General features: G+C 37.5%; 1 protein-coding gene across 3 annotated transcripts; it reads left to right on the forward strand.

Annotated features, from left to right (window-relative positions):
* The first annotated feature begins 352 nt into the window (after positions 1–352).
* Positions 353–25,187, forward strand: vdrb (vitamin D receptor b). 3 transcript variants are annotated; one of them, XM_066663253.1, is made up of 10 exons: positions 353–971; positions 1,515–1,659; positions 11,791–11,935; positions 12,240–12,370; positions 12,513–12,697; positions 13,097–13,214; positions 15,882–16,065; positions 16,981–17,132; positions 17,908–18,024; positions 18,436–25,187. In XM_066663253.1, the coding sequence occupies exons 3-10, from the start codon at positions 11,793–11,795 to the stop codon at positions 18,687–18,689; spliced, it is 1,284 nt and encodes a 427-aa protein (XP_066519350.1). In that variant the 5' UTR covers positions 353–971; positions 1,515–1,659; positions 11,791–11,792; the 3' UTR covers positions 18,690–25,187. The 3 variants fall into 3 exon arrangements, with proteins under 3 accessions (XP_066519350.1, XP_066519352.1, XP_066519351.1); XM_066663255.1 differs by having other exon boundaries at positions 13,097–13,196; XM_066663254.1 differs by lacking the exons at positions 353–971; positions 1,515–1,659 and adding an exon at positions 8,582–8,877.
* Positions 25,188–25,357: the final 170 nt, after the last annotated feature.

The following is a 25,357-nucleotide window of genomic DNA, read 5'->3' on the forward strand; positions in this document are numbered from 1 at the left end:
AGTGCAGTGTGCTCATCTAGGGGACACACCCAAGTGACCAACATCCGTACGCACGCATGCAAAAGTACCCACTGACTACACAAAAACACGTCCTTCGTTCGTTTTTATTAAACCAATATTAATGCAGAGAGAAAAACATTGGCCATTGCCCTGGTATCCAGCAGCACGTGGTCACTGGACGATGCTGCAGCAGTCCTCATGATTAAACCATGAAAACGACGCTGCTTTTCATGGCTTCTCACGCGGACTCAGTTGTTTACCTCCTTGCTGTGTGACGTCACGACACACCCCTTGTATGTGAGAGCGTGTGTGTGTGTGTGTGTGGAATGTGGGAGTTGTCCCCCCACGCGCGTTTACAAGCGTCGAGCCCGACCAAGCAGCGCGCGCGTGGAAGTGGATGTCACACCAACCAAAACAGCAGTCGCACGCGCTTGGACGAGCCTTTCATCTGTTATTGGCGGAGAGCCGCGCGCGCGAGGCGTGGCCTCGTTTACACGTCTATTTAGGTCCAAGTTCAAGCGTTTTTCTTTTTTGTTTTATTATTTTTTTCGCAGCCTCCCAACAACCAGCGTGGGTTCAAAGTTTTGTTTTGTGTCGCCTCCCTCCGGTTAAAGGGGAAGCAATCCGCGTGATATCACGGCCGCGCGCCCGAAGGCACATCGAACGGTCGAAAGAACGCGGACGGGCCGTCGTAGTAAATCGGTAAAATACCTCGCGCGGGACGGGACTCGTGTGCCGCCGCAGCGCCGTTAGCGCCGTTAGCGTGTAGCTTAGCTGGGTCGAGTGTGAGCCGAGCGCGCGGGCGGGGGGCGTGTTCATGCCCGCGCCTCGGCGTGCTAGCGCGCGAGCTGCTGCCAACTTCTCCGATTAAACGCACGCGCGAGAAGGCTGCGCAACGGAAGAGATTAACGTAACGAGTTACGGCGCAGCGAGCGGAACAACAGTCAACGCGGAAAAAAAGTTACAATCAGGTATGAACCGGTTCAGCATGTGTTACTGAGATTCCAACGTTACACACACACACACACGAAATGGTCTTCCTAAACACTCGAGGACTTCCATAGTCTTAAGTAATATTGTAGCTAAACGGTAATCTAACTTACCTCAGTATTATAAAGACTGTTTGTATATATATAGCAAGCCAACAAAACAAAGGAAGTTGAATTTGTTGTGAAAACAGCACCAAACAAAAGTTCCTTACTTGTACAAAATGTCTTCTGTGTGGGGGTATTTGGTCCTCATAGAGTTAGTAAGACAAGTGTACACACACACACACACACCATTAGCCGAGGCAAGTGAAAACAAAAGCTGCTAGCGTGAGTCCGCTAACGTTACCGTTAACGTTAGGTAACCTGCTCGAGACGAAGCGGCGTCTGAAGCGTGAACTTGTCTCGAGCCGCGTGCTTCCCGGGTGTGTGTCTGTTGTTACCTTACTGTAGCCCGTGCGCAGCTGTTTAGTCTTGGTTTCTGTTGAAGGTGATCTGTTATTGAACTTTAAATTGTCCTGGACCTAGGTTTTACGGGTTTTTCGGACCCGAGACGAAGATCTCAGCAACGTGGAAAAGTTGGTTCACGCCTCAAGAAGACACAACGTTACCTCAGGGAGGGGAGCGGGAAATCTCGGCGCTTTTCGAGGAATAAGGCATGACAAAAACTCAGGTGAGGACGCACGAGTGGTGTTTTAATCTCGTTACGGTCAACACTAACGATACATCCTCCTCTCAGCTCAGCTCACTGCAGCCATTTGCAACTGCGACACATCATATAGAGCCACACTTTGAGCCGATCGGGTTCACTCACTTCCCCGCTCCATGACAAATATGAAGCATTTGAATGTTGCTGTTTTTAATTCTGGTGTCAAGTGCAAGTACTGTTTGTGTTGACTGAACTGCATTTTATTTATAGGTTTAAAATAAATCCACCAGTGAATAAAGGTCTTTGCTGTTAGTTGTACTCACTTTACATGTGCACTTTGTGTTATACTGCGTTTTTATGTAACATAGAGCTCACCTTTAGATTGTGTGATTATACGTTTACTAATTGTAGTTATCTACAATTGTACATCCTTCATTGTTTGTGAACTGTTGTATATTTCATTTTAAATTGCTGTCTTCACCAAGAGGAATTCCTTATGCACGTGAAAATGGATAGTGAAAAATATTTTGATATTCTTTTTAAAGTGCTTGCCAAATCAGTTTTAAGGTTTTTGTGATTTAACTCGATTAAACTTAGTTAAACATGCTTTGAGAACTAGATCATTCAAGTGACATTAGCCTATGAATAATTTGTTGACATCTCTGTGACCCTATTTGCTAAGTTTTTCTTTCAGTTCTTTACCACACTTTTTGGTACAACTTTAAAACAGATTTATTAGAGAAAGCAAGAAGAGGCCCTGTTTTTAAATGATAACAACACAGTTATTATGCTCTCAATGTTTTTTTATTAATATATTGTAAATATATTTCTTTATCCAGTTCAGATATATTTCCACAGCACATGTTTAACAGGTAGTTAAACTGTAATAAAAGTTTTTTTAACATGATACAGAATTGGAGCATGTAGCTGTGATTGTGGTCAGTAGACATTAAACAGTTCCTTTAGTATTGACGCAAATGCTGGTAAAATTAGAGCTCGTGTTTCTGGTCACACAAGTGTATCTTGTTGCATTACTTCAGTGATTCTGTGTAAGTTATCAGACTATAGCTGCTGATACAGTGTCACCTCACTGTTTCACTGATAGGTTTGTTTTTGCGAAAATGGAACAGCGTAAACTTGTGTGTGTGTGTTTGTTAAAGTGTGTTTAACTCTCACTTTAATACAATCAGTAGTAATAGTAGTAGTTGATGTCTGTGTGTTGGTCTATTGTATAAACTACTTCACTGTGATTTGCTCATTGCTGTGAAGGAGTATAAGATGAGCCAGCCATGTAACAGGATTAACTGTGATACTTTGGAAAACTCCCAAATCTCTCTCTCTCTCTCTCTCTCTCTCTCTCTCTCTCTCTCTCTCTCTCCCTTTTATCTCTTTGTCTATTTCCTTTTTATGATAAAGTACAGTCCATCAGTTCCAGCTTTACTTCAGAATGGGTTAGCAGGTCAGAGTTTGCTTTAAAAAGATTTTAAAAATCCCTTGCTCCATATTGCTCTGTCTTGATGATACAGTTCACGCCCACTGTGTAGTGTGTTGCTATAACCCTAATTTTCCTCTTTGGTATGAAAACTGTTATTCCATGTTGTGTTTATTTCATAGCCATAATCTTGACATCTGGGTTTGTGTTTGTATGAGTTTGTGCAGACGTGTTTTACCGATGTAGCTTATGTGTTTGAATGTGGAATTTGACTATGTTCTGATTGTTATTGTAGTCATGTTCATTTTGGGAGTTGGAATGTGTGTGTCTATGTGCAGTTTCTGTAACTCTAGAAAGAAGCTGTGAGGCCTTGACTGTAGCACTGTACAGAGGCCCTTCGAAGGGGAGGCTGGCCGTGTGTATGTGTGTGTATGTATGTGTGTTTGCGTGCAGACCGCTGGGATTGAACACGGGATAGAGGGACCCCCGTACGGAAGTAGGGAAAAGGGAGGAAAGAGGAAGGAGGAGTCACTCACGCTTTCTGGTCATGTGTGTTTGTGCTCCTGTTCTGAACAGAATACATGCATGTGCTAGACTTGTAGAAATAACAGGGATATTTAGGTTGGTAAGTTCATATACATATTTATATAGGATTTGTAGCTATATCTGATGATTTATATTGTTTTCCAAAATTAAATGTATGGTACAGCCTGAAATATGTTCCCTCTCACTTTGAAAAAAAATGTAAAAGTAATACAATTGATCTTTATTTTGTTTAAAATTTTATATTGTCTACTACATAGGTAATTAACTCAGGCGAGACTAATGGCTTGCCTGGGTAAGGCTGAGCAGTTCAGAGAACTTTAAATAATAGCAGCAGTCAAGTGTACAGCTGAACGTGTACATTTTAGGGAAAGATTAAAATCTGCTCCAAACATCACATTTACCACATGGTAAGCCATATTCTTCCATATACCATTGTGTACTGGAAAGGTTGTCTGCACAGTAAGTCAGCACTGACTGTGCCAGTGTTTACTGGCCAGTTTATTGTAGTTTGTGCCAGTTGGAATCGGATCACCCTCAACATATCACCTGAGGCCATAAAGGGTACCTGTGTTCATTACCACTTACAGAACTTGTAATTGTATGAAAATATTTAGACACACCAGTCCTATTGCAAATGTATTTTTTTATAAGTTAAAGTAATAACACACACACACACATATATATGTATTTATATGGAATATATTTATTTATGAAATTTTTGCACAGACAATATTATGTTTTATGCTTTTCCAGTATGTTATTTTAAGCAAATAAACAGTAGTTGTACATTAAATTGTGCAGATAACCTTTAATCGTTCTTAGGACTTTAAAAATGTTTATATCCAGAAGACCCAATTGTAGGTGTGTTTGTCTTTCCAGTATTGCTACAAGACAGCTTCAAACTGCACATTACTTAACATGATTTCTCCTTTTCAAGTGGTGGCCCTTGCCTGAATTGTTGTCATCTACTAAGAGATTTATTTAACAGTTTATTTCAGCTAGGTAAAATTCAGTAATGAATTAGATTAAAACAGCAATGCAAAACACCAATGTAAATCGAGTGAGACTTTTTTAATAAAACAGAACAAAAGAGTTCACAATTCCCCTGTTTTCAGGTCTGTATTCACTCTCAGGTTTAATTAAATTATTCCGGTTATTTTTTAAACATGATCTTGCTTTCTGAAATTCCTATAAAACAAACATTTAACTCAGTGAAATATACATCCACAACTAATCAGCATTATAAATGAAATTACTACAGCATGTAGCCTGTTACTATTGTTTCGTCGCCTGGCTTGTCTGCACACTGTTTGTGAAATACGGGTAACAAGCTGAATAGATGACCTGAATGTGAGGCCTCTGAGAACAAATCCAGGCCTCCTAGTGGTGCAGGCAGAGAAGCTGCCCATGTTACAAAACCTATGTTTATATGAAGGCTGCAGCTAAGTAGTTTCATAGATCTATAAATCAGTACTTTATCTGGATTAATTAGTTATTTTCACATATTAACTCCATAATCCACCATGAGTTTGATATGAGATTGATATATTGAAAAAGGCTGGGCTACTGAACAGTGCTTAATTGCGATATATTATACTTACACTATTATCTAAATCATATTTTCCAAAACACTAAACACATGAATATGGGTTCACAATAATATGAGAATCATATTGTCATAGACAAGTGTTTAGTAATAGCATTTTGCAATTTTGTGCCTTGTTCTATATTTAATAATATAGATAGTTAAAAAAATAATCCTTTATTGTGTCTGACATTTGTGAAAAGTTTGAATGGAAACCTGGCTAGTGATTTGTGAATTCTTTTGAAGCTTTATTTAAAATAACACTAGGTAAGATTTGGGGTTTGCTATTTGCCCCTGGGCTACCCCTAGTGTATTTAATATTATCAGCATTCTACTGAAATCAGTGGTAAGTGGCAGTTTCCTACCCTCCTCCAAAAGTTACATAGTGCAGTTTCTGCAGTGCTAAGCCCACAATAGATACCCTGTTCTTTCTATTACAGGTCAAGCTTCACAATGATATTGAAGATGTAATTTTTAGGTATAAATATTATGTAAGTAAGTAAGTAATCTTTATTTGTATAGCAATTTTCTAAGACAAAGGTACAAACTGCTTTACAATTAATAATGTAAATCAGACAGAAAATAATAACAAAAAAACAAAACACTAAAAACAGGCAGACACAAAACACACTACCCATGATCACAGAGAATAAAATGGGTCTTATGTGTAGTGTTTCTTTAACTGACAAAGGCACAAAGAAATGGTTTTCACTGAACAACTTGAGTATGCAAATATAAACAAACACATTCCAAAGAAGTATACATGTTTACCACTGTGTTACATCATAATTCCTTTTAGTTATTCTTGAAATATTTTGGAATTGTCGATACCAATTGTTAACAGTTTGCCCGTGGAATTCTTGACCATTGTTGTTTGACACAAGACTTCAGCTGCTCAAGAGTCTGTGGTCACAGTTGCTGATGCGCCATACGAGACAGATCTGGACTGCAGGCCGGTAAGTCAAGCAGAGGCAGTCTGTGTCTAAGAAGCCATGTTTTTTGTAGCATGTACAGAATGAGGTCTGGTTTGTCTTGCTGAAATAACCATGGACTTGGTGGCAGCACATATCTCGCTAAAACCCGAGTGTTGCCCCCCCCTCCCCACATCAATTGAAAATTCTTTCATATCCAATCACCCATGCTGCGGTCACATATATACAACACCCCCCCCTCCTCCAATACCAAGAATGATGTGTGTTTTTTGCACCGATCACTGACAACAGGCTTGATGGTGGATTTTGTCAGTAGCACATGACGTTCATTTTTAAAAGAAAAGAAGCAGAAACATGGCTCCTCTGACAACAGCCCATGTTTCTATAGTATTTAGGATCTGAGATTAGCTTGGGACCAGAGAACTTGTTAGCAGTTTTACATAGAATTGATGTATGGCTTTCTCATTGCATAAACATGTTGATGCAGTGATGAACTGTGTTAATTGACAACATAATTTTGAAGTGCTTTCTTATTTATCACGGTAGCATTACAGTCTCTTGTGCAGTGCCATCTGAGGGCTTGGAGATCATGCTCATTCAACACTCATGTCCAGCCTTATAGATTGGTATTTCTCCAGATTTCCTGAATCATTTCACAGTATTAGGTACAATAGATAATATAAGACCTAAAATCTTTACAATTTTGCATTCTGTTTAAATATGTAAATATTCTCTGATCACATTTGGCATAAACTGATGAGCATTGACCTATTTTTAATTAGCTACATGTATATAGTGTAATGCTTGAGAACTAATTTGAAGTGTCTTTCACACAAAATACAGTTAAGTTGTTCACTGAAAATATTTTGTACTTCTGTCAGTTAAACAAAATTTCAAGAGAATTTAAACTGTTTTTATTGCATTTTACAAAATATTACAGCTTTTCTGGAAATGCATTTTGTAGTATAGAAAGTCAATGCAATGTTGTATAATCTGTTTATATTTAGGTTTATTTTTATACAATAATTTGTTACATTTTTTATCAGTAAGTTGGCAAGCACCTTTTTGAAAAATTCCAGCACTTTCAAACTGTTATCGTCCTGTATAAACAAGAACAAACTGTCAGTTCCTTTATTAAAACTATATAACAACTGTATAACTATAAAATGTTGTTATAATCATTCAGTCAGACTTATTTTTTATCTATGCACAAAGATAGTGGAATCATGTTGATACTGTTAGGTATTTTTTAAGCCTGTATTTAACTGATGACCACATTTTAGTGATTTTGGTATTTGGTAATGTATACAAATTGTTTTCCAGATGAGCAGAATGTTTATGTAATATTGGACCTGCATTGGATTTATTTTCTTGTAATTGTCATCCACTCAGGCTAAGTGTAACATTTCTTTGTAATGTTAATCCATTTCCAAGTTCCACAATTTATATATTTATGTATCTTCATCAGCTCAAAATTATTGTGTGCACATCCTTAGTTCTCATGACAGATTCTGGAACTCCTGAAGTTTTAGGAAATCTTAAGACTTTATTGGTGGAAAATGTCTTTCCTTCAATGTTGCTGAATTGCACAGTTCGCAAGTGCTTAGTATGTGTGGTAGTGTGTTTTTGTGTGTGTGTGTGTGTGCGTGTGTGTGAGTGTGTGTGTGCGTGTATGTGCGCCTGGCTGTGTCTCAGTTGCAGGGTTCGTTTGAGGACAGTAGAATTTTATGTGTGTTCTGGACCTGAACTGACCCAACTGGCTCTAAGTTTTACACACATACAAAACACTGCTATGGTGTGTGTGCGGGGCAGTAGCTGGAATTGGAGGTGATTGTGTGACTGTTATTGTGTGTTGAGGAAGTGCACAGAGCAGTGTCTGTCCTTCTGTCTCCATGTCTCCTCCTGTTTTAACAAGTCTTCTGATCATACTTGAAATGTTTTTAAATGCTCTGTGTGTGTGTGTGTGTGTTGCTCACTGTGCCGCTGCTGACATTTTTGTAGCAGCGAATGTCAGTGGCTTGTAGCTAATGAGCTCTAAAACCTTTAAAGTGCATTTTCACCACTCTCTCAAATCTCATCTTTTAGAAGCTACACTCAGCTGATTGATTTAAATCAGTCACAAATCTTTACAGGAAGTCATTAAAAACATGGGCACAATTGAAAACCTTTAAGTTTAATGTTCATTCTAGGCATAGTGTACAAAACACAGCATTGCGTTATGTTAAAATTATTCCATATTTCTATATAATATGCTTTTTCACTACAGCAAATTTTTAATAACTAAAAATAATTGATATATAATAAACACAGTTCTAAAACAGAATTATTTGAGTAGTTTATATAATTATAATATTATATATAATTATAGGAACATAATATTATATGTAATTATAAAAATATATGTAGTTTATTAATTTGGTGTTTTTGCTCCCTCTACAGTTAATTAATTCCGCTTATCCAATTCAGGGATGGGTCCCGATCCCACTCAGAATCACTGGGCGCAAGGCAGGAACACACCCTGGAGGGAGCACCAGTCCTTCACAGGGTGACACACACACACACACACACTCACTCATTCACTCACACCTACGGATACTTTTGAGTCGCCAAATCCACTTACCAACGTGGGTTTTGGACTGTGAGAGGAAACCAGAGCACCCAGAAGAAACCCATGCAGACACGGGAAGAACACACACCAAACTCCTCACGGATAGTCACTCAGAACGGGACTTGATCACGATCTCCAGGTCCCTGGAGCTATATATATATATATATATATATTTCTTGTGAAATTCCCAATAAGTTTGATGTGTCACATGACCCTCTTTCCATTGAAAAAGCAAAAGTTGGATCCAAAATGGCCACCATGGTCACCCCCTCCAATATACTAATGTGCCACAAACAGGAAGTTAATATCACCAACCATTCCCATTTTATTAAGGTGTATCCATATAAATGGCCCACCCTGTATATATATATATATATATATATATATATATATATATATATATTTCTTTTTTTTTCCCCACCGAGACCCATAACATAGAGAAATGTTTGCATCAGTTTTCTTTCTGTTTGCATACTGAAACATTTGAAAGAACTAATTATTTTCAGCCCATGAAATATAAAAATATTTAGAAAGTCAGCTGCTTAAGGAATGACACTGAAGGCTGTGTCAGTCAGAAAGAGGTCAAAGTGCTGAAACCGGCTCAACAGTCCCAGCATGTCTTGGCCTACTTTCAGATTAGAGCTGCAGCGTGGTCGATTAAGTGGTTAACTCTGTACGATCTTAAAGTACACTGTGATTATGCATTTAGTGAGTCATGCTGTTCAAACATGTCCCAGATGTCTTCAAATGTTTCTGTTGATGTTTTTTTTTTTTTTTTTTTTTTTTTTTTTTGTATAATTTTTTATATTGTTGATGACATTATAAGACATATTTTATGTGAACCCCAGTGTGGTCATAGTGCTAAATTTAGCTTTTGTAAGACTTTGGAGAAAACATTTTTACCATAGTTGATATTATACATAATACACCATTTTACGTTCCCCTTGCCACATATTGTGCATTAGATGAACAATTGGGAATATTTATTATGTTAAAGATAAATGTTGAATTTCAATTATTAGGCTACAATTATTTACAATAAGTTCAGTCATGAAAATTTGACATTATTTATTTTAATGTTTGATTGTTATATTGACATACATGAATATTTGATCCTGTTAGTAGCCTATTGCTGAGCCTATTGTGATAAAAATGAACAAATGAGGAACTCCAAAGTTTTTATTTTATGGATTTTATGATATTTGTACTGGCTAAACCAGAATGGAATGTTTGTAAACAGCACCAGGAAAAGTCTTATTATCTTCAAATATAACCCAACCTATAATCTGAGAATTTCTATTTGCACATTTTCCCCATGAATGTCATTTTTTGGAATTACTCTGAAATTTTGTATTTTTTTAATCACGATTATTTTGTTTTACATTTAATGTGAGGAATGCAACATTACAGTGTCTATAAAACATTTCTGACATAGGCCTACACTTACACATTACATAAGATGCATGATTACAATAAAAGTATGATGTAAAATGCATCCAAACAGAACATTGTTTCTGTCACATTAGTGTTTTAAGGATCTAGTGTTTTCAGTCCACCAATAACAACTTTCCCCAAACTTCATGCCAAGTGATTGTGTGATTTAAATTTAATGTCAGAAAACAAGGTAGAGTTCACACTCTTCTAGCTATCCAATTTCAACACTTTTCCATCCTCTAAATAGGCAAATTATTAATGTCAGGGTCTGTTTTGTGTTGGTGCATGTATATCACTTCTGTCGGTAATAGCTTAGTTTATTATTAAAGAGTTTTCTCCACAGGCTGTTGAAAGTGTGGGTCAATCAGTCAGCAGCCAATATAATCAAATAAAATTTCTTTTCTTCTGATTAATTGTTTGTGTGTGTGTAGGTGATACTTTTTTCCAGGGTTTTTTGTAGGTGGATAAATGCAAGGCAGTTGTGTGTGCTCTATTACAGTAGCAGTTCTATAGGGCCACTGTATAAGGGACACTAAGGGGCACTCTCAGCGTGTGTTCCGGAACACACACTTTTGTTTTTTTACAAACCCGCCCTCTTTTTCCCCCCATGAAAGTCGGAATTTCCTTAGAACCTGAAATTCTGAGTGAAAACAGGAATGCTGTGACATCACTCCCTGCACTGAGTGTTTATTTAGCCAGTGCTGTTCCTGTTTGCATGTGGAGTGTTGTTCAGTCCCAAGAGCTTTCACAGATTTGACTGCAGCTCTGTGACTGCACAGACACTGACTGCATTTTTATAACTGGTCATTTGTGTAATGGCTGAAGATAAGATTGTTCTGTTGTCATGTGTTGGTGTTCCAAAGTAGGTTTCAGTGTTGAACATGAAAATTATAGTTGGTTTTTCGTGATAGATGTGATTGTGTAATTGTCACCTGTGACCAGGTTCACATCCAGGGCTAATCAATATGTTGAGTTGCACAGCCTCAGTAGTTTAGTATTCAAGCAACAAAAGAAAGGATGATGGCTTACCATAAAATAACAATTTTAAATTTAAATGCCTGCTCTAAAACTGATCAACAAATGAATACCTTAGCATTGTCTTGCAGAATTACACAGCTTTACACACTGCTTTGGCAGATTTTCACATTTTTTTAATGATAAATTGGTAGCTCAGCAATATTCACCTTTGTCTGTTGATGTTCATATTCAGTGTGCATACATTAGCACTGCTTATGTAAAATATCTCTTTTCCTTTAGATGCTTTCTCAGTTTACAGACTGTTGTCCCCTTTGGTGTACCTCAGTTCAGATGATTTACAGTTCTATTAAAAATTTTTTAATTATTCAGCACTGCGCTAAAGCACGTCAGTTATGATTTGTGGTTCTGTTTTGATATTGGTCAGTGTTAAAGAACAGGGGGATTTCCAGCTGCTTTACCCATTACATACAGTCAATTTCTCCATCAGCTCCTCCCCCTCAGTCTGGTCTTCAGTAAATCAGTAAACCCACTGCTTACCAAATATAAGGAAATGTATGTTTCTCTCTCTCTCTCTCTCTCTCTCTCTCTCTCTCTCTCTCTCATTCTCATTCCCACTCTTTCTTTGCTACTGTTTCTCCAGTGATGGAGTCCACAGTTACAACGTCCACGCAGGTGCCTGATGAGTTTGACCGGAATGTTCCACGGATCTGTGGCGTATGTGGAGACAAAGCTACTGGCTTCCATTTTAATGCCATGACCTGTGAGGGCTGCAAGGGTTTTTTCAGGTACACACACACACACACCGGTTTAACCCTTAATTGTCCAAAGATTTACCAACAATTTACAAGTACTTCCCCACATTTATATATGAAACTAAATATGTGAGTGATAAATGTCAAAACAGATAAAATACATTTTTTGTTATATTTTGATATAGTGTTTTTAATTATTTTGAAAAAAAAAAAAAAGCACTAGAGTAAGATAAATGGCATATTGGATCACAGAGTGTACATTTAAGGGTTGATTTTCTTCCAAGCTTTCACAGCAAAGTGAGAATTTTTACAAGTGTGTGTTGTTCATATATGTTAGACGGAGCATGAAACGGAAGGCCTCTTTTACATGTCCATTTAATGGAAACTGTACCATCACTAAGGACAACCGTCGCCACTGCCAGGCCTGCAGACTCAAACGCTGCCTGGATATTGGCATGATGAAGGAGTGTGAGTAATTTCATACTACACTTTTTGCCACTTTGAAGACTGACCTCTCACACACACTCCGTGGAATTATTGGCTGTGATGCCGTTGTGTAATTATTTTAGTGTGGTATTTAGAGGGCCTAATTATGAGATCTCTTTTCCAGTTATCCTGACTGATGAGGAGGTGCAGAGGAAGAAGGATCTGATCCAGAGAAGGAAGGAGGAGGAAGCACAGAAAGAGGCGCAGAAGCCTCGTCTGTCTGAGGAACATCGAAGGATCATTGACACACTGGTTGAGGCGCATCACAAAACCTATGATGACTCTTACTCTGATTTCTCACGCTTCAGAGTAATCCTCCATTCTTCTTTGTTTGATGATGTTTGTTGTTTTGGAAACATAATTTTGACCTCTTACGTATGTCATAGTATTTACCAGGGTTAATATATAAAAGAGTGTATGTTTTAGAACATATATTGAAAATAACGAATTTAAGTAAACATGGTAGATTTTGAAAATGCTGAATACTGTTACATTTTTAAGGCATTAATGATTTTAGAATCTTTAACCACTAAATAACAATAAATACAGTGATTGTTTCATATATATTTTAGAGCTCACACCTTGACCACTGTAGTAACACATGCAGTAGATCAATCAGTCCAAGGTTTTAATATCTACTCATACATGTGTGTGTGTGTTTGTGTTTATGTGTGCGTGTTTGTGTTTATCTGCGTGTGTGTGTTGCAGCCTCCAGTGAGAGAGGGTCCTGTGACACGCAGTGCCAGTCGAGCTGCTTCTCTACACTCACTGTCAGATGCTTCTTCCGATTCCTTCAGCCACTCTCCTGGTAACATATACACAAATGGTATTGTACAGCAGTCTTAGAATCATTTTATATAAAAGCCACTTACTATAGCATTAAATGAGAAATAATTAAGTAAATGTGCTTAAAATCATCTCAATAATACATCAACTTAAAACAAAACTAATTGTAGCATAGTAAAAAAAATGAACAAAATATATTTTTTTCAAATAGGTATCTATTTGGTTCCAGATTTCTCTCTATCCTGACCATCACATTGTTTTTTAATCATCAGCATCAACATATAATAATGAATATTACAATATTTCTGAGTAAATTCTTAACAGTTAAATAATTTTTAAAATATGTTTAAATTTCTTATTTCTCCATTATTGTAAATAAAATATCTTATGGCAGTGGTTCTCAAATTTTAAGACCAAGTACCACTTATTATCAAATCAAAGCCTCCAAATACCAACTATGAATCCTATGAATGGTGTGTTGGTATATTTGTAACTTAAATGCATTACACAAAATTATTCTAAAACTATAAAAAACTATAGAGCACATACAGAAAATTAGGCCTAAAATGTATGTTTTAAACAGACATTTATGAGGACGTATAGCTACAATTTTGGGGAAATAAGCATTTTGAAGGAAATAAAAACATGAAGAGAGATTAATTTAATATGCGCTTTAATAGACTTTAGGTGGCATCTGGAGCAGGTGCTCACAGCGGCTCTCAACAACTATCAGTAAGTGAAGGAGGCACGGCGCTGTTAAACAACGTTTTAGGACCCTAATGATGTGAAGATTGACCACATTGTTTTCCTTTAGATAAGTGTTCTCTCTATTTATGCCTCTAGATTTAGTCCTTCTGGGCTTAGGAGTATTTCGCTGGGTTGGTCTCGGGTTGTTTTTCTCGTTTCCACTTTGCCCCTTTTGCATTATAGTCCGAATTACTCAAATCTGCCTCTGGCCTTTGCTTACATTCAGGAAGAAGCTGAAACTGGGCTTTCTTTACATGGATTTTGCAAAATACTGGGAGATCGTGTTCCCTCCCTGGAAATAAGAAGTGGGGGAATGCTGTTGAGCTTTTCCCTTACAGACTACTGAACTACAGTTTATTCGTATACCATGTTGCTGTTTATTTTTATTTTTATTTTTTTTAAACACAAACATATTTTATTAAAGCTTAATTTTGAAAACCGTGAAATATTATGTAGTTTACACATTTTTCTGTTTCAGATTTTCAGTTATTAATCAATTCTTTAGTTAAATTGTAATTTTTCAAAGTAATCTGCCATACCACCACTTGCTGCTTCATGTACCACCAGTGGAATGCATACCACAGTTTGAAAGCCACTGTCTTATAGTATACCAGTGTACCCAGAGATAATATAAAAGAACACAACTGCTTAGACAACATTTTCTATCATACATTTCCTTTGTCAGGAAACTGTCTGAGATGCCACATTTTAGGCTTCAGTAAAATAGCAGTGAAATAACTCTAGGCACTTGTACTTTTGAACGATTTCAGACTTTGCCCTCAGTACGATGTTCAATATGAATATATTAATACATGTTACGTATCTGTAAATGCAATCAAATAAAAAGTTTGGCCATTTGGCAGCATGGCAACAGTCATAACACAATCATAAGGCATGAGTATAAGTATTATCAGTATTTTCCCTAAGTTGTTGTTTCTTACTGTATTGATAGTATTTTTTTATGCCATTAATTGATCAGAGGTTTATTCTTGTCATGAGACTAATCTGCTAATTACTCATTATAATGAATATTTGGGTTTATCTATGAGAGCCAGATCTCTTCATGAGGAGTTTAGGAGAATGTGTATGTTGTTTTGTCTCCCATAGATCTGATCCTGTTGTGTAAATAAAGAAATGCGTAGTGCCTTCAGAAAATGGTTTTATCTTTTTTTTTTCTGCAAATTTCTTTATAAATATAGCACTGCAGCACACACAAACATTCACATGTCACCTTCAATGTGTTTGTCTTCCTCTCCTAATTACGTAAAGTATCTCTTCCTTGTACAGAGTGGGGCTACTTCCATCTGAACAGGACTGAACTCACAAGAAAAACACTCTAATGAACAACAGATTATTCACACACACGCATGCACGCACGCGCACACCCACTCGGACCCAGCAAATTGCAAGTTGTTTTCACAGCTCTGGTTAATTCACAACACCATTTTGTTGTTTCTTTACTCATCCTACTTTTCATTGATCATAATTGCAAAAATTAGTAAGAAACGGCAGACTCCACTGACTACTATATGGATAGATGTATATATATATATGGCTGTCCTAATTTTTTAAAACAGTAATCACCCATGACACGTTGAGCCCCCCCCCCCCCCCCCTCTCTCTCTCTCTCTGTTTATATTGCTGAAGGCATAGTTTAGGGGGTTGGAAAGGTGTTGACAGATAGCTTTTTTGTCTTTGTGCCAAAATATGTAGCCACTCATGTGAGTGTAAGGACATGTACACAGACTATTTTTTGCTGCCTGCCTAACGTGAAGGAACAGAATGTTATGATACTGGTCACAGTAATCCTGTATAAATATTGAAGGTATTAGAAGTGACATACTAGAAGATACAGGTTCAATGTTACTAATTTTCAGAACGATTTTAATTTAAACAAGTAATTCATTATTATGAATGTCTGTCTCTTATTCTTGCTGTCTGTCTGTTTCTCTGTCTTCAGAGTCTGCTGACAGTAAAATGAATCTGAGTAACCTGTTGATGATGTATCAGGAGCAGGGTTCCAGCAGTCCAGAGTCTCCTGAGGACAACGGCTCTCGTCTGTCAATGCTGCCTCATCTGGCTGATCTGGTCAGCTACAGCATCCAGAAGGTCATTGGCTTTGCCAAGATGATCCCTGGATTTAGGTACAACTGTTTACATACACTTGCACATTCAAGCTATTTTTGGTTGCAGAAGGTGACACAATTAGTCTGTTTATGTATTTTTTCATTGGCTTTTTTTGTAAACAATTTGTGTTCTCACATCAAATCATTGTAAAATACCATTAGAATAAATATCTTGTCTTAAACTTTGTCATGAAATGTAACAATGAAACAGCCATCTATCACAGGTTTACTAAAAAAAGAGCACCATTACCAAATCTCCAAGAAGCTGAAAATCCAGAGAATCACACATATTTTTCAATCCATTCATTCTTAAATGCTTGGTTTTCATTGTCCACTTTTCTGCTGAGTGATGTCGTTGTTGTCATGGAAATAGTTTTATAAGCTCTGTGATTTAACTGCAAGAAATCAATGGAGGTTGCACAACATTGTTCATGCAGAGTGTTTTTACCTGTCTGATTTGTTGTTGGTCAGTAAGAAAATACATTTAGGTCTAGACCCGTACTGGAAACTTCCTGTTCCCTGACTGATCTAGCATGTGATGGACAATGTGAAATGTTGATGGAGATTATAGTTTGTTTCTGTACTCCAAGTTTGTTAATTGTAACGTGTCAGTAAATGTATGATAGACTATTTGTTTACATTTAGAGGCAGTGAAAACTTGCGTCCAAATATGACAAATATGCTAAACATATTAATTAGATTTTTCACCAGTAAAGAGAAGAAACAATGTCTCTAAATATATGTTTGCCTGCATGTTTACTTGTGAGTTTCTGCCCAATCATTTAACATGTCCTTGCACATTTTAGCAATCATTATGAGGCACATGTTGTCATGGTAGCAAGACAAGAGAGAAAAACACTTCACTATCTGTCAGTTTGAGTGCAGTTCAGATAATATCAGTAAATAAAATGACACATTGTGTGTTTATTACAGGGAGTTAACTGCAGAGGATCAGATAGCTCTGCTGAAGTCCAGTGTGATTGAAGTGATCATGCTGAGGTCCAACCAGTCCTTCAGCCTGGAGGACATGAGCTGGAGCTGTGGAGGCCCTGAGTTTAATTATTGTGTCAGTGACGTCACTAAAGGTACATAATTACACACACAGGGTTTTTCCATTGACATGTAAATTACTGTTGCTACGCACTGCTGCGTTTACCGCTAAATCTATTATTCATTAACCCCGGTTAACAAAATTCTTTAGCTTGTTACATATCAAAAATGTTCATTCAACCTGTGCTTGCTTTTAGTCATTGAGAGTCATTTTCATGTATGAACTCCAGAAAATGTCTGTGCAGTTGGCCTTTCACACATGTAATGTACAGCTTTTTCTGTGTAAGAATGTTTCTCGCAACTGGAAATGTTCCGTAGACATGGGGCGGCACCTGTTCTGGATGTACAACATGAATTTACTGTGAATGTTCTGGAACATTTCTGGCTCTATTCACACATGGTCTCTCTTCAACATTACACAGAATTTTTACAACTGTTACAGACATTTGTGTTCACACATACAACTCTTCCAGGGAATGTCCAAAAAGTTGTTTCTGGGTTAATATGCATGCGTGAAAAGGGCTTTTGTGCCTTTGATGCTGGGAACTGATAAGCGCCCCTAGTGGAGCAATTTGTAAACATGACATTAGGGAGTTCCAAACAAGTCCCATTAGGTTCTTCGCATATAAAATGTATAAATATGTTAAAAATATGTTCATACATACCCACAGGACAGACGTAGTTATGAGAGTCACATGCAAAACCTCCAGTCAGAAAGTTTTCTTGGCCACAGTGTTTGTCATAAGCCTGGTATTTACGCCAAAAAAAAGGAAAAAAAAAACATGGGCCTGTGTGTTTGTGTGTGTGTAGCTGGACACACCCTGGAGTTGCTGGAGCCTCTGGTGAAGTTTCAGGTTGGCCTAAAAAAGCTGAATCTACATGAAGAAGAGCATGTGTTGCTGATGGCTATCTGCCTGCTCTCTCCCGGTGCGTCTACTATTGGTGCTACTGGTCCTGCTGTCCATATAATTTATCTGTCCATGTTCTGCCACCAAATGAATTCTACTGCTGTGAGGTTTCACAAAGTTTATAAAAAGTTAACATTTTAATCTAAAATATCAAAAATTCCTAATTTTTTCAGAGAATGTAACCTGGCTTGTACAAAAAGTTTATAATAGTACAAATAGGGTTCAAAATATATTTGAACTAAATTACAACTTACAGAGGTAAATGCTGATATACAAAGAAGTAAAAAAGCACAAGTGTAATACCAGACCAGTAAACACAAACCAATGAAATAAAAGTAAATTCAAAGAAATGTGTCTTCAGTCTGAGTCTGAAGCCCAAGAGGTAAGTTATGAGCATGTAACTGAGTGGAGTGTGTGTGTATTGTTGCAGATCGTCCTGGTGTGCAGGATCATGCACGTGTCGAGGCCCTTCAGGACCAGCTCTCTGAGATTCTGCAGGCGTACATCCGTGTACACCACACCGGTGGCCACCTGCTCTATGCCAAAATGATCCAGAAACTGGCAGATCTGCGCAGCCTGAATGAGGAGCACTCCAAGCAGTACCGCTCTCTCTCTTTCCAGCCTGAGCATAGCATGCAACTAACGCCCCTCGTGCTGGAGGTGTTTGGGGGCCAGGTCACCTAGCAGCAGACTCATCCACAACACAGGTCATGGGGTGGGGTTGGTCAGTGATCCCAAGAATTTGTGGGGGAGTGGGAGTGAATGTATGGACAATCACCCAGAGAAACACACACAGAGCATGGGAGTGGGGCGTGTGAGAGGAAGTGAGAAGTGTGCATTCTGTCATTCATAAACACATTAGGAATTTTATGGTAGAATATATATCTGTGTTTTTTTTAGTGACAGTCCTGAAGCACCATCACCCACTGTGGTGCAAACTACCATTTATTTTATGTCGAGAACACTAGCCAACAGTATTAGTGTGTGTGTGTGTGTGTGTGTGTGTGTGTGTGTGTGTGGCTCTTGTGTGTGCATGTGAGAGTGTGTATCAGACACAGACCTATTCTGAAGCTCTGCTTGGTCCCCAACTGCTGATTCCCTCTTTTCACCTCCTGCCTTTAAAATGCACATGGTCACCAGATCTAATGCTCCACACAGCACCATTAGCCTTGCCACTGAACCAATCACAGGGCAGTGCCACCCCCTCTGATCCTCAACCCAGAACTCTGGTTGGCTGCTGATTTTATTCTGTCGATTCCTCTCCTCTTATGCACCTTGTAGTGACTGAGTAATTACACTAGGTCTGTGTGGAGTGGCCAGTGCTTTTAACAGCATTTGCCACAAAGCGAATGTGTAAATATGACTATAATCCTTAACTCTGTATTCTCGAACTCTATTACTATATTCTTTACCTCTGATCTGAGATCTGTACATATAAATGACTTTCTCTTACTAAGCTTACTACGGCTGTTGGCAGGACAATAATGTTCTGTAATGACTGGTTTGGATAATGGCTATAAAAATGCACATATATACTCATGAACCATAAGCTGATTGCCATATAACCTCTTGGGTTGGAATTGTTTTTTAGGGTTTTAACCGTTATTGTTATACTTTCCTGTCTAGCACTGTCTTAAGTACAGTGAATTGTTAGGCTTTTGAACGAAAATCTACCATCAAATTTACTTATTTTAGTCATTAATTAAGTGATACTCCTTAGATTATTTCCCCACATATCCCTGTAGTTATTTTGATTGCTCCTTCCTCATTGTTTCTGTGGAATCTCTGACCCTAAAAGGCCTAAAACCTGTCCATTGCGTTTATTATGCTTTTTTTAGGGATTTGTTGTTGATGTGATCTCATCCCCTACAGTGAGATCTTTCCTTATATTTCCTTAATTCTTTATCAAATGTGGATTTTTGTGGGTGTTCCTCCTCACTGCTGATTCATCCAATTATCAGATTCCATTGGGAGAGCATCACCAAGGGGCTGCTTCTTAAAGGGGATGTGGGGAAATGCTTTTCTCTCTTTATTTAAATTCAGATATTTTTAAGGTGGAAATGTATGTTTGAGGGTTAAAACAACTGATGTTTGTACGTGGCAGACGTTTATTGTGTCATTTTTATTCACTGTTTGAAATAACACAGAAACCCATTTGTAACTCGAGTAGTATAGTATTGTAGCACTTTGGTTCTATGTTTACTTTCATGCAGTTATCCTTCTCCTGAATTTGGAGACATTTCCACCTTAAGTAATCCAAAATAGCAAAAGTAATGTCAATATTACCCACCTATGGAGCAGGAATAGAGTAACATCCTCATCTTGGTTCATGCTTTTCAACGTTTGGCGGTCTACGTTGTCTATAAATCCAGATGCATTTTGTCTTTCATGAGCAAAGAAAAAGAAAGCCTGGCATACTGGACAGAGACACTATTTTTTATTTTTATTTTTTTACCCATTTACAGACACTGGGGCTTCGTAAACACACTAGGCCGTTTTCAAGCACCCAAACAGACTGTGTGTGGGGAGATGAGACCGATTTGTTAATTCTCTCTTTACATTCTCACTATTTTTCCAGTCTCTGGTAGATTTGCTGCTCTAACTCCATTTTAAGGCTAATAATGAATATTGCTAGTAATTTACTATACCATATATGATGCATAATTCTACTTATATTTGCCAGTATTTCCTATCATGCAAATCTATGGCAGTTCCTTTTTCATAAAATAACGTATGATGCTACATAACTGCTTATGAGTTTGATGTGTGTGCTCCTTTTAATCATGTTGTAAGAGAGAAGTTCAGTCAGTAGCGAGATGGCACCACGCAAGGCACCAAGGCACCACATAGTTTTGTGACACTTTCAGGGGAATGATCTATCCATAGTAATAAATGTATGTAGTAATGCTTATGCATAAGGCAGCAAGTTGTCATCTATGCAGAATAAGAAGGTCTAATGGTCTTCAGTTCACTACATCTATTCCTATGGCAAAAATATTTGAATACATAATTTCTTCCATAATATTTGGTTAAGCATAAATTTGCCTTAATAATAGTTCCAGAAATTAGTCTCTTGGAAGTCCATTTTAACCGACACTTCAATTAACGTTATAATTCATGGCCATACATAACATAAACATTCCCATGTTCAAGAATGACAACTGTAGGCAATCAGTATTTGACTGGTTTTGAAAGAAACAGTGAGACTTACCAGCAAAACCCCCATTTATTCCTGAACCAGAAACCACTCTGTCTGAAATATGCACCCAGTTTTTGCTGGAGTATTTTAAAATGGATATTACTTCAATAGTATTTCAAGAGACTAATGTTATCCTTATCTAAAACCATTTGTGGTTCTTAAGGTAAGGGATTATTTAGTGTTAAAAAAATAAATGTTGCACATGATTTTATTAATGCCTGTGCATGTTACAGTGTATAAATCTCCCCCTACTGCTGCTGTAACTGTGTCTGGGCTTCTATTTTATCTGAGTGGAGAGTGGACAGGAAGACTGACTGGATTGATATGTTGTTGAAAGCTTCAGCAGAGCTCCAGCACTCTCCGCTGGCTCCTTGTGCGTCTGGTGAAGGATGTATGTGGTCAGAGTGGCGATGACAGACCGAAGCTGCTTGGTCAAGGCTCAGGGTCGATGGCAGAATGTCGTGTGATTTAATTTTAGAACTGATAGAGAACTGCATTTGAGATGAGCTTGTTTTTAGTAGGGATGTTGTGATTGCTTAACCCGAAAGGAAAACAAAACTACCTGGAGACTGAACTTAATTCAGTAGTGCAAATGTGTGTGTGTGTGTGTGTGTGTGTAGGGGGGGTGGGGGGTGTTATGGCAGAACTGTAAAGCACTTATCTATTCACTATGTATATTCATATTTCCGTCTGGGCCTGGCATACTCAGCTCAGCCTGGGTTGCTAGTGAATATGTGTGGGTGTGTGCATGTCTGTGTGTGTGGGAGAGAGTGTGATAATTTCCCAGTACAGTTATTTGCATAAGATAACTTAGTCACGGCACTTAAAATCCAATATTATTATTCTTTATATATATATATATATATATATATATAATATGGCATGAATGTTATTTTAAAAAAGATTAGCTTTTATCCCCATTCCCCATTACAAATAGCCTAAATATTTGTTTCACCTGTAGTCTCTCCCTCCACAACACCACCACCAGTCTTGGGAGGGCAAAACCTGCATGTGCCTCCTCCTACATATGATGCCTGGCTCCATAGTTGCACACTACTAGACGTGCAACCTGCTAAACACCTTCATGCACTTGGAGGAGAATGCTTTGTGCTTAGCTTTGCCACAAGCATATAGATGCCCTGTTAACTGGCATATCACATGGTGATGAGGGAGAGAGAAAGAGATTTATGCTGTATGTCAACTGTATATGAATTGCGAATGCTGTGAGATACACATTATTCTTTGTACTATACACGTTAAGAGTTTGTCAGGTCGAAGCATGTACTGATTAGATGGCACAATGCCATGTTTCTTTTTGGACATCAATATTCCAACACTGAGTATCTGCTGTTGCCAATCTGTTTTTTTTTTACTATATAAATTAGCAAATCTTAAAAATGAGTTATTGGTAAATGAAGCACTTGAGCATGTAAAATTGTAACAAGATGGTCAGAAATTGTAATAACTGGAAGGACATGCATAGGTCGCAACATGACACATGAACATGCAAGATTTCTTATGGGATTGGCTCAGATTCATTCTATCTAATCCAGCACTTTCTTTTTTTACAGTCCCAATACTGATATTTAGTATTGGAATATTGCCATCTCTAATCAGCACATTCAGCATCTTTTTTTTTTTTTTTGGTACAAATAGAAAGTGATCTTGTATAGCGATATTTCAGCTTTGGAGTGACCACTGGATTAAACAATGACAAAAAACACTTTTTTTTTTACTGACAATAATTTTGATCTAATATTTTTTTTATTTATTTTTTTTTATAAATTGTTTAGCTTGCATTTATATACCAAAACTTAACTCTCGACTCTTGTTTTTAAAAATATTCAATCAATTCAAACTATCTCATTATTTTCCACTTTGTTTCACATAGGAACGATAGTTTTCCCCAACACATATATTGTCACTGTCCAGTCAAAAACACGCATCTCAACACCAAACACCAAAATAGTAACTTTACAAGAGAAGGATAAAACCTTGTTATCTTTCAGTGGAAGCGAATGTAGAAAGTTTTTATTCCAAGTAATTTTGGACCATTTCTATTGGTTCATTCATCATGGAATTTTCACACAATGTGAAAGAAAGCTGCTGTGGTCAAGTGATGTAGTAAACTAAAAAATTGACAACAAAGGACTTTACATGTTTTAAATTGGACAGTGATGATGTGTGACTAGCGTTAAGTATACAGTTGGTATACAGCATTAGGTACCCAGTTGTCCCGTTATCTCATAATGAGAATTCTGACATTATCATGGCTTATGTCATAGTGAACCTCCCAGCCACCAAAGACATATGGTACAGCTAAGACTCAAACCTGAATCCCTGCTGCAGTGTGCGCCTCTGGGTCTCTGCCGAGCCCTGTGCACGTTTTTAACTCTTTTAACTTTCAGTAGTTTTGATAAGTATTGGAGATACAGGACGGCCGATATGTGTGGGTGTGGTTGTATGTGCGCATGTGTGCGAGTCAGTGTATTTGTAGATAGGGAGTGATATAGGACATTGGGGGAGGTCTAGATTTATGGTAACCCTCCCGAATTAACAAAGGTTAAGGAAAACTCATATATTCTTTCTCTTCCTGTCTTGTTTTCTTCATTTAAAGCTGCTCATTTCTATGTGTAATTTTATATTTTCATTTAATTTCAAACTGGAGAATTGACAGTCTTTCAGTTTAATGTTTCAGCAATTTGAGAAATTGTAGGACTTCACAGTGAATGTTGTATTAGAATATCTATTTGTTATATCTGGTCTTGTGAAGATGGTGAGAATGAATTATTCTGCTACACCAACATCTACCTTTCCCACACAAATCCAAACAAAGTGACAAATACAGCAGTCTCATTGATGACAGTAGATTAGACATGATTATTTTGATGATGGAAATGAGAATGATATTGATGTTTTTTGGGGTTTTTTTCCCTCTATTTTTTGAGTCCAAAATGTAACCATAACAAACTACCTCACAGGGCTACAGACACATTTAATTTTGTATTTTTTTATGATTCATGTTTGTATTTATTGCCATGCGGTGGCTCACATTGACGACTCAGTACCTCAGAATTTATGAATTTCACACAGCGCAACAGAATCGCCTTAATATAACAGCTCTTTGTTTATTAGCTTGGTGTACAGTGTTTTTTATCTTCAGCTTTCTCTTTAAGCACATTCTCCACACACACACACACACACACACACACACACACACACACACTCATAGAGTCACACACAAGCATACACACAAACTAGAGAAAGCTGAAAGCTGTTGTAGGTGTGGTCACTCCTGTGACTGACAGTATTCAGTAGCTGCTGGGATTGGTTGGCCTCCCTCAGGCACCACCCCATCTTGATTCTGACTGCTCAGTTGTATTTGCTGCTCCACAAAAACATTTACAAAAAAGAACATAATCACCTCTGAGTCTCCCTCATTTCCCCTTTTATCAGTGATTTGTTCACAGATTGATCTGGTTTACTGCGAAATGGACCTTCAGACATACGGGACTTTCACTTATTTACTGTTAACTAAACCACCTCAGAACCAATAGTACACATCACACACATATACTCTCAAATGCAGCTGCTAAAATGTCCGTACCTCAGATCAGATCACATGAAAGGAAAGTGACATATTCATTATTAAAAGGGGAAAACTGACTCACTCTCTTTGTATATCCTCTCTTGTCTGACCCTCATTGCCCATCATATGTACAGGGTCCATACAAAATATTCATGGCAGTAAACTTTAGGAAACGATGTAGAAGAGCTTTCTACTGTGCCTGAGTGATTAGGTATGGTAAAATAAACTAAAGACACATAATATAACAGTTGTATGCCTTCTCACCAGGAAATTAGTTTACTGGTAAAATCGTAAATAAATTCAGTAAAGGTTGTCATTCCCCTTTTTTCAGCATTAAGTATTGTAAATTCATGTCTTTGATTTCATGTTTGTCTAATGTTTTACAAATCAAACAATAAATAACAAATGTATATGATAACAAAATGTGTTTGTTTGATTTACATTAATTAGGTTGTTAACTCCAACATTTTTCCCATTATGGGTACAGCACAAATTTGTTTTACGTGAAAATATCTGGGTTCTGCTACCTGACTGTTTAAGAAGAACTGCTAAAGGTTAGAAACA

Source organism: Hoplias malabaricus, chromosome 3 (genome assembly GCF_029633855.1).
Source record: "Hoplias malabaricus isolate fHopMal1 chromosome 3, fHopMal1.hap1, whole genome shotgun sequence".
NCBI lineage: Eukaryota > Metazoa > Chordata > Actinopteri > Characiformes > Erythrinidae > Hoplias > Hoplias malabaricus.